Source organism: Pristis pectinata, chromosome 4, assembly GCF_009764475.1.
Source record: "Pristis pectinata isolate sPriPec2 chromosome 4, sPriPec2.1.pri, whole genome shotgun sequence".
In the NCBI taxonomy this organism is placed as follows: domain Eukaryota; kingdom Metazoa; phylum Chordata; class Chondrichthyes; order Rhinopristiformes; family Pristidae; genus Pristis; species Pristis pectinata.
Genome location: NC_067408.1, coordinates 87812121 through 87823051, shown reverse-complemented (window position 1 = coordinate 87823051; position 10931 = coordinate 87812121). Strand labels below are relative to the sequence as shown.

The window sequence follows — 10931 nt, the reverse complement described above, 5'->3', positions numbered from 1 at the left end:
TTTTAAGAAATCAAAAAAGTGAAATTTTTAAGCATGGAACTTCACTCTGCTCCAAGGCAACTAACTGAGAGAAAGGGTTGTTATGCTAAGTTGCGGAGCTAAAAGGGGGGGGACTTAATCAAATGATTTTTTTTTAAATGGAAGGGATTAAAACAAAAACAAAGATCAATAAAAACTTAAGCTGCAGATGCTCAAAATCTGAAATAAAAACAAACAGAAAATATTAGAAACACTCAAGTCAGGAAGCACCTCAAGAAAGAGGCATTTTGGATTGAAGACCCTTCAGCAAAACTGGGGAAAAATAAGAAAACAAATTAGTTTTAAGTTGCAGAGAGGGCGCATAGGGATGGGAAAACATCTTCCCATCCCTCTGCCCTCTCGGATATGATGAGGCCAGGTTCACCAATGGGCTAAGTAGTAGAGGTTATCCAGGTAAGTGTTTAATGGGAGTGGTGAGAGAAAGAGCAACTGAATGAAAGCCATGAAATAACAGCAGTTAGAAAGTGAGAACACTACAAAGGAACACAAAAGCTGCAAAATGCAACATAGTAGGACATGTCCAATTGGTCAAGCAACTCATCTTTACCAAAGATCGACAATCCCTCTACACATCCATTTCACACCACATTGGTTTAAGGACCCTCCACTTCTTCCCTGAATACAGCCTCAGTCAGTTCCCTTCCAATATACTTATAGGCTTCAATGAACTCATTCTCACATTGAACTCTTCAATTCACTTCCTCCAGATCAAAGCTGTCATTACGGAAACTCACATGGGCCCGAGCTATGTCTGCCTTTTCGTCGGATATGTGTCACAGTTTTTGTTTTAGTCCTACTGGGGCTCCCTCTTTATCCAATATATCAATGGTTGTATTGGTGCTGCTTCCTGCATCATGCAAAACTCAAATTTTATTACTTTTGCTGCCAATTTCCACTCTACTCTCACTTTCATCAGTCCATCTCTGACTCTTACATTCCTTTCCCAAATCTCTGTCTTCATATCAGTGGATCGGCTAATACCAAACATCCATTACAAACCTACAGACTCCCATAAGCTTTCTTGAATGTACTTTCTCCCATCCTGCCTTCTCTAGGTTCATTATTCCATTCTCCCAGTTCCTCTCTCTCTGTTGCGCTTGCTCCAAAGACAAGACACTCTACAGAGGTGCCTCTGAGATGTCTTTCTGAACTGTGGTTTCCCAGACGCCTTGACCATATTCCATACGTTTCCCACAGTTTTGTTCTCACTTCTCCTCCTGGAGGGAACATAGAGCTCCCCTGGCCTTCATCCTCAGCACTCATCAGGTCAATCTTTGCAATTTCCACCAACTTCAAGAGATTTGACCACCAAACATCTTCCCCTCCCTTCTCAGCATTTTGATGAGACTGTTCCCTTTGTCACTCCCTGGTCTGATCTTCCATACCAACCAACCATTGCCCTTTTCATTGTACTCGCCCTCATCCTGTCTGGAGATATTGCAGCCTTTCAAGCAATTTAAGGCAATGAATTTTGAAGAAAAGCCGCTGTTGTCCAGGGAGCTGTGAACCAATTTCATATCAAATCTGTCTGAGCCAAAGATAGGAATTTCTGATATACCGGTTTTTGAGATCTGTCTATCTGGGTGTGCAGACAAATTCTTTATCTGCCGTGTTGCAACACACACTCTGAAATACATTCAAGTCCCCAAACACATCCACAAATTTCTGAAAAGTGCAAGAAGTTCAATGAATGAGCAAGAGTGTCAACTCCAGCTGCATTGACAACTAAAGCAATAGTATTTTATGGCCATCTGAATTCCTAACAAAAGAACTGTGCACATCTGATGTAAAACTGATCAGAAGTTAGAAATTGGCACACCGAACTTTTGTAATTTATTTTGTACAACGACTTTCATAATGTGGGCATAGCTAATGTGTACAAAAAGGAAAAATAAATTTAAACTTAGAGAAAGTAATACTTCAGTAACACAATTCTTTTGTTCAAAAGTTTACAGTTCTGAAAATTAGCTTTGTATTGCACAATTTCAATCTGGAAAAGTTGAAGAAATATTTAAGATTATCCTTTAATAAATTCATGTATTTCTGTCCAAACTTAACCAGTTTGGCACAAGATAATGACTAAATTTTGCTGTTTCTCATCTCCTCACCTGTGCTGCCCAAATATTGTCAAGATCTTGTAGGGTGAGAGCTTTCTCTTTTATGACAAAGCGAAGTATTTTCTCCAGTTTTTCGACATATTGTGGTTGATGTAGACTGTCACGCAACACAATTGACAGAATGTTGTTTTGTTGAATCCACTCCTAGAAATAAAGAAACTCAAATCAAGTCAAATTAAAAACACATTAACAGAAATTATGTTCTTGTAATTCACAGAAAAATCCTACATTGCAGAATGCACAGTATGAAACAAATTTGCCTTCCCAATAACCACTAACTGCTCATTTTCAAAATTTCAGTTTTCTAACACCCAGAATTGAAAATTGCAACAGAGAAAGGACTTGCATTAATTCACATATCTTTCACAAACAGAAACAAAATTACATTAGACAATCAAACAATCTGCTGGATGAAATCAGTGGGTTGCACAGCATCTGTGGGAGGAAAGGAATTGTCCACGTTTTGGGTCAAAACCCTGCATCAGGACTGAGAGTGGAGAGGTGAGATGGCCAGTATAAAAAGGAGGGGAATGGTGAGAAAGGAATCTAAGCTGATTGGTGGACTGAGTGGTGCAAGATGACAAGCAGGTTGTGCCAGGTAGGGGAGGGGAGCAGGGTGGAGTTGGGAGACAGTGGCTGGTTAATGATAGATGGAGGCAGGCAAATGAAAAAAAAATGCAGAGGCAGATGGAGCAAGGTGGAGCAAAAGTGTAAAGATTGGTGACAACGGCTGGAGGGAGGTCAACAGCAACACAAAGGACTACCTCTGCTGGACTCTGATAAGGAAAGGAGGCAAGAATGGGAACCATTAAGGGAGAGGTCTGCGGCAATTGAAACCAGAACCAGATTTTTTTTGGGGGGTGGGGGGGAAGAGAGGAGAACCTGTGGGTGAAGTGTGTGCGCGCACGTGCGCATGCGCAAAATGAGTGGTTGGAATCAGGAGATCAAGTGGGACAAAGATGGGTGAAGGGGAGGCTAGATGGCTATAAGAAAAAGGGGACAAAAATGGGAGGAACAGAGGATTGAGGGGGGGTGGGAAGGGGGGGAGAGGTGCAAAAGCAACCCACTGGAGGGGTTACCTAAAATCAGAAAACTCAATATTCAAGCCATTGGGTTGTACACTACCCAGGTGAAATAAGAGTTGCTGCACCTTCACTTTGTGTTGGGCCTCATCCTGGCAGTAGAGAAGGCAGAGGATGGACAGGTTAGTGTGGGAATGGAAAGGGCAATTGAAATGGCATGCAACTGGGAGCATGGGGTGGCCATTGCAGACCGAGTGTAGGTGCTCTGCAAAACGGTTGCCCAATCTGCGCTTAGTTTCATTGGTGTAGAGGAGGCCTGAATGCAGTAGACAAGGTTGGAGAAGGTACACGTGAACCTTTGTCTCACCTGGAAGGGCTGTTCAAGTCATTGTATGGTAGTGAGGGAGGAGGTGCAAGGCAGGCACGGTAGTGTAGCAGTTAGTGTAACACAATTACAGTGCCAGAGACCTGGGTTCAATTCCAGCCACTGTCTGTAAGGAGTTTGTATGTTCTCCTCGTGTCTGCGTGGGTTTCTTCTGGGTGCTCCGGTTTCCTCCCACATTCCAAAGACGTACGGGTTAGAAAGTTGTGGGCATGCTATTTTGGCACTGGAAGCATGGTGACACTTGCGGGCTGCCCCCAGAACACTACACAAAAGATGCATTTCACTGTGTGTTTTGATGTACATGCGACTAATAAATAAATATCTAAAAAATATCTATAGGACAAGTTTAACACCTCTTGCGAGGGGAGGGGTAAGTGCCAGGGGTTAGGGAGAGATGAGCAGACCAGGGGTCACAGGAGAGTGGTCCCTGTGGAAGGCAGAAGGGGGTAGGCACAAGAAGATGTGCCCAGTGGTGGGATCTCGTTGCAGCTGGTGGAAATGACAAGGATGATATGCTGGATGTGCTGGCTCACAGGGTGAAAGGTGAGGACGAGGGGAACTCTCTTTTCTGTCTGGAGGGAGGAAGGGTGAGAGAAGTATGAGAAACAGAGGAGATGTGAGAGCGGGCTGCATCAACCACAGCAGAAAGGACTCCAAGTTTCTGCGAGATCCTCTCTCACTGCTCCGCCTCTGTGGTTTAGTGTCCATTAGAGAATGATTATACAGCACATGATGTTAAGTGAAAAACGAGAGCTGAGATGCTCATAGACCAAAGTACAGAATCGAATACCAAAAGTAATAGAGTCAGAGTCATACAACACAGTAAAAGGCCCTTTGGCATGGACATATCTACACTAATCCCATTTAGCAGCATTTGATCCATAGCCTATGCCTTGGAGATTCAAGAGCTGAGAGTACTGCCTCCACCACCCACTCAGGCAGTGTATTCCAGGCACACTTCCAGTGTATTTCACTTGCTGGGCACAAAAAAAAATATTTCTCAAACTCTCTACACCTCTTAAGCCTTACCAGAAATGAAGCCTTTAGATAGGTCTACTATGGGAAAATGTTTCCTAAACACCTACTTCTCCATACTCAATTTTGTATACTGTAATCAGCCCCCCCCAGCCTCCTCTGCTCCAAGGAAAACAAACCTAGCCTATCCAGTCTCTGTTCATGAATGAAATGCTCCCTCCCAGGAAACACCCCAGAGAATCCCCTGCAACCTTTCCAGTGCAATGAAATCTTTCTTATGGTGTGGCAACCAGAAATGCATGCAAGTCCCCTCCAACTTATGAATGCCCAACCCATGTGCAGCCCATGCATACGAACAAGTGTTGAGAGACCAGCAGTATGGATTTGCTAGCTGCTGCAGGCATCTTACATGATGTGGGGACTGTTCGGGTTACAAACAGTTCATGGAATGGAACCCTGCTGTAACCTGGGGAGGAGCCGTATAGTACAGTACTCCTGTACTATACTATAGTGGCCTGAGCAATATTTTATAAAATTGTACCATGAACTCCCTGCTCTTGTATCCACCAGCCAATGAAGGCAAGTATCCCATTCACATTCTTGACCATCGGATCTACCCGTGCTGCCACCTTTGGGGATCCTTGGATGGTACACCAAGGTTCCTCTGTTCCTCAATACTTCATAAGGCCCTACCATCCATGACTCTTACCTTCATTAGTTCTCGCAAAGTGCATCACCTTGCACTCAGCATAATAAAATTCCATTTGTCATTACTCTGCCCATCTAACGACTGATCAGTATCATTCTGTAGCCTACCATTATCCTCCTCACAACTATTGTTTTTGTCATCTGCAAGCTAACCTCCTAAACTTATATCCAAATCATTAATGCATACAACATACAGCAATGATCCAATCGTAAAAGGAACCCTCCACCATCACCAAGTCCTATTATCTAGTGAATTCTGCATCTAATTTGCCAACATGCCCTGGATCTCATGGGTTCTAAACTTTTGGACCAGATTCCTTGTCAAAAGCCTGACTGAAGCCCATGTAGACTACATCAACCACACAGTCCTCATGAATATATTTTGTTACCTCTTCAAAAAGAAAATCTAATTGGTCATACTGGATCTCCCTCTAACAGAATTGTGCTAACTATTTTGATTCATCCCTGCTTTTCCCAGTTCAGATTGATTCCATCTCTGATGTTTTTTTCCAGTACCTCCCCTACCACTGAGTGTGAAAAACAAAGACAATTATTAGTAAACTCTTATGTTGAAGACCTTGGCATTGAATTGTGAATAAAAAGTTGCTTGCTGAAATATTGTTTTGTTTCTTTATCTTGCAAATCCAAATACTCACCATCAGCCTTATGCAATATAGTTACATCACATACTTCAGCTATGTGAAGCAGAGAATTCTAGAAAAAATTTAATATGCATCCAAACTTGAACACTAAAAACCAAATGGACCACACATCCTCAAGTATCCACAAAATGATCCAACAAAACATTGAAAATCAAGCAACAGCCATATATGAAACCCTTCTGGGATAAAGTAATTTCAATATTTATTGCAGGATACAGAAATAGTTTTACCACTTACTGCCATTCTCTCCGCTGTCAACCATTCTTCTTCTTCAGGACTGCCATGGCGATGAGTATAATAAGACACACTAGAAATCACCTTGTTAACTTCATTTAGTGCATTCATCTTCCCATTGAAAGATGAAATTTGTAACAATCTGTAAATAACAAAGCTAAGTTATGACAAAGCTACTTTATGGTAATTTCAACTGATTTTTTTTTTAAGATTTTAGTTACCTTAATATCATTTTTAACCTAAATATTTCTAAACTTTTGACCGTCTCCTCCTGCCCAGGAACCCGTGAAGCTAAATTTTTCAGCGATTTAATTATCATAGATAGAGCATCATTTTTGGCTTCATTCTTTGCTTCTTTCTTCAGTTCCTCATCTGTTAGATTTTCTAGAAATTGTGGAACCATTTCTATTATTGGAAGGAAGTACTTCTTCACTGTGTGCAAGGTAAGAAATTCGTAACACTGGCCAAAAGGTCTGCAAGGAATTAAAAATAATACATCAGAATTCAAATAATTAAGAGTACTTGGCTTGAATTATTCAGTGTGTGTGTCTGGTTCAGTTTAAGGAGATTTTTCATTTATCAGTATGGCAAAAGGTTATTTTAAGAAACTCAAACTATTTAATTATATATAATAAATTGTAATTACATTGGTTAACACAACAATATCTGCACTTTTAATGTTGCTCATGGTTGCTTGCAGTTTTTCTATTTTGTAATTCAATACCACACATCATCCCAATCCCCAAAATTACTCAACTACATCACTGAATATTAATTATAAGTGTGATTTGCAAGTAATTGAGGCATATTATCTGCATTTTCAAAGCCATAATCTTGAAGCAAGACGCATGGCTAACATTAAAATATTGTGAATGGTGCATTATTGGTCAAAAAACAAATTTTCAAATCAAATCAGAGCTTTTCCATTGTTATTGAAGCTGAAGCTCAAAATAAACCATCTTTATAATGAAAATTTTGAAGAAATCAAAATATATTCAAAGTAGCTTATACATCTCAGAAGTTTCATTAATTTACTTAACTAAAGCAGCAGAATTTCAGCAATAGAGAAAAAGTCTACTCTCTGTACACATATGGTACAAAATTCTTTCAAGGACCAGGAATGATACAGTGATCTCTAATTCTCTATTCCAGCAAGTAAGGCTCACTGAGAATTCCATTTGGTTTTGTGATTAGGAAGCAAAATTAAGTCAAATCAGAATATGTTTATTTAATATTGCCAAATTTCATCAGGTCATAATATAACATATATTTTTCGCAAATATGGCAACTATCAAAACTGTAGAGAATGGAAATGAAAACAATCAAGTTAAACCATCAAGACAATAGCTTGCATTAAGCAAAATTTGGTTTATGTCAAAACAAAGATTTGCTCAACAACTATCTGGAATTACAATGAAACATTACACTTTTATGCCTTAATTCGCATTTCACTGGCTTGTGCATGTCAAGATTTTCATCTAAGCCAAGTATGAAATGATCCATTGTCTCAGTAGATGCAACACTATTTGATTAATCTTTATCTCAAGAGGTTAAGATGTCTATGCAGAGAAGCATTAAAATGCTGCAGTCCTGTAAGTCTTGTCAAAATTTTGGATGCTGCTAAGATGAAACACAAGAATTTCTCTGACCTGGATACTCAAGTAACCTGAGTGGTTTGTGTTTTTATTAAATTCTCCAAAAAGCTTTGGTAACCAAAGTCAACAAATAGGTATGCAACACCAAGGTTTCTTCATTTTACAAAGAGTTCTGTTCCTGGAAAAAGTTTAGGAAGGCAAGATTTCTCAAATCAAGAAAGGCTTTTCCCATTTCCCATACTCTCTTATTATGAGGTCAGGAATGCAGAATTTGCAATCAGATCAGCCATGACCTTAATGGATGGCAGAGCAGGCTCGAGGACCCATGTGAACTACCTTGCTGCTTAATTCTCATCTTCAGATGTAAATGGCAATGATGGTTTTGCATGTCAAGGTGACCGGGGAGAGTCAAAGGCAGATTCTTCTACTCATTTTCTGATGATGCATGTGCTGGTAGTGAATCTAATCTTGGAGTCTGCAAAGTTGATGGCAAGGGTCCTTCCTATGATTGCTCCCAACTGGCTGATGAACAAGCTTAAAAAAAGTTGTTGATGGAAATCTAGACAGCTCTCCTCATTCATCTGACAAAGCTCCACACTGCAAAACATAGCCTTTTCTATTATGCAGGCACATTTTAGGATTGTCGCTTTTGAAGATGGCAGTTGGTTTCTCAATGCCTCTGAAAGCAGTGGGTTGTTTTGGCGGTGCAGTTTGTGGCTTCATATGTTCCTGCTGTGCTCTGTCGCTTGAATTCTAACAGAACCTAAAATCAGAGCTTCAACATGAAATTCCAATGACTTTTTCCCCCACATCAAATGTACCCTCTTGTCAAATGGATGTCATCATCTTGGAGATTTTCTTGATTCATAAACGTCAAAGAATTGTGTACACATTCTAGCCATAATTTCCATCATAGACCATTCATTGTTGCATGTCTTAGGCCATTCAAAGAGGCACTGATGGCCATCTTGATTTTGTACCTCTTCCAAATAACATAAGTGGCAGATTTGTCATTGCCACTCTACTCCGAAGTGACATGCCTCATTATGTGCTATGGGTATTAAGCCTCAAATGTAGCAACAGCATTCTAGTCCATGGATTGTAATAATGGAGTGATATTAGGAGACACAAAAGCTACCTGGATGTTGTCAGTGATGTCCCTGATGTTAACCAGCAACATTGTTGACAATGAAGGCAGCTCTGTTGTCAAGGTTATTGATTGCAGAATATTGTTTGATGAAGGGAGAGAGCAATGACATGATGTAACCTTGGAGGAGCAGTACCATCATCCAGGTTTTTTCATCAGATCATCATAACACCAGAAGATTGTCTTTTGAGTATTCCTATAAAACCTTATTGCTTCAAGCACCCCTGGCATTGCCTCAAAGGAGAAGAGTAATGTACTCACAGGCTGATGAAGCCTGGAGCACTTTACTCATTCATCAAAATGAATCTGTGAGAAGGCATCCTCCCCCAAAAAAAGTCCCATTCCACCCACGTAAAAAAAAGTTGTTGAGGAGCAGGCACCTTGCTTAATGATTTGTTCCAGCACCTTGGGAAAATGTTCTGCCAACATGGTACCTCCACTTTCAGAAGATCCATCAGCCACCTCATTTTTTCTAGTCATAATGACCTCACTTTTTACTGGATAATGATCAAACTCAGGGGCACATATTATGTATCTTCAAACCACACACTTAACCCTTTTTTATAAAAAGATCCTCCCTATTAAATCATCTTTGACCAGGTAATGCACTTCCAGGGGCAACACTCTGGGCAGTAATTCTGCTTATGTTTTTGAGGATTGTAAGCACTGTTTTGCAGGATTTATCAAAAGCCTGATGACCACCAAGTGCTCACATTTTCATTTCTATTAAGTCAATCTAGCCTAATATTAAAGACAACAGTGTGCCATGATTTCTTAGACTAGCAATGCTTAGAAATTCTGTTTGAAGTCATCTTGAAGGACACACTGGATGAATTGTGATGAATCCCACTAAGTGGAGCACTGTGACCACAATGATTTCAACAAAGACAAAATGATATGCAGCGAAGTACAAAGTGCACTTCAGCAGAGAATGGCACGTTTTTCGTTATAGTGAAAGAAACTTGGTAAATAGAGGACTTAAACCCACAAATAGCTGAAAATTTGTAAAGAGGAAGAATATCCGTATTTTAAAGTTACAAACAAATGAATTCCTGGAATTAGCTATGTATTCCCAGTGAAAAGGAGAACTTCAGTCTTAGCCATTTCATGGCAAAGGTGGTCATTGTCTACTTAGTTTTCAGAGAAAATCTGAAAAATTTACAAATCAAAAAGATGACAAATGTTGTGATTCAAGCATCTTATTTAAATAGAGGCTTCCTATTTCTAAGTTTCTGATTAGTCCAAGAACATTTCCCTGTACAATTTATTTAGTTTGAATTTTCCAATTTTAGGACAAATAAATAGAAGAACCAAATTTTTCCAATCTATCTGGGATTCCACAGACTGAGCTAAGTTCAACACAGCCAAGAGTAACAGAGTTTTAATGCATTTTTACATTCTACCACAGCCTCAAGGGAAAATCTTTCAACCTAAAGATTTTTTAGTCCCTCTGGTATCCGAGCAAGTAAAACAGGAAGTCATCAGCAGGTAAAGTTGTCATATGGATAAGAGATTCAGCTGTCTAAAATTTGCTGATGTACTAAGGCATACCAGCCTAAACACAATGCTGATATTAAAAAGAACTCCAATTTCCAGCACCAAATTTATATTATATCAATAGCCAATAAACAGTACACAAAAGACATTTGAAGAGGCAACTTGGTTTATTTTAATACTGGGCAATGAAAATCACATAGGTAAAAGGAAGATAATTGTAGATATGGAATATACTCAACATTGTCTTTCCACTGTCCTTAAATTTTCATTCCAACAACCAATCTTACTACAAAATATAAATGTATATCGTTTCTTTTGAACATTCTTTTAAGAATTTTAGTACCACAAAGTTGCATCTTCATTAGAAAATAGATCATGGTCAAACACTGAACATTCCTTCGCTATCTTTTAGCGGACTGATTTATTAGGTCAAACACGACTGTATTTAGTATAGAGAAACAATATACTGAGATGAGACCACTCAATACATTCTGCAGAGCAAGATATATCAGGTAGACAAGCAAACAGGAGAGATGCACAGCTGAAGGCA

At 39.6% G+C, this 10931-nt stretch overlaps 1 protein-coding gene across 1 annotated transcript in view; it reads right to left on the bottom strand.

The window, feature by feature from the left end:
- The window catches only part of usp9 (ubiquitin specific peptidase 9), a 196747-nt gene that overhangs the window by 123162 nt on the left and 62654 nt on the right, over positions 1–10931 (bottom strand). Inside the window, 3 exon segments of the mRNA XM_052015032.1 lie at positions 2148–2300; positions 6146–6284; positions 6364–6615. Of these exon segments, the coding sequence (XP_051870992.1) occupies positions 2148–2300; positions 6146–6284; positions 6364–6615 (544 nt within the window).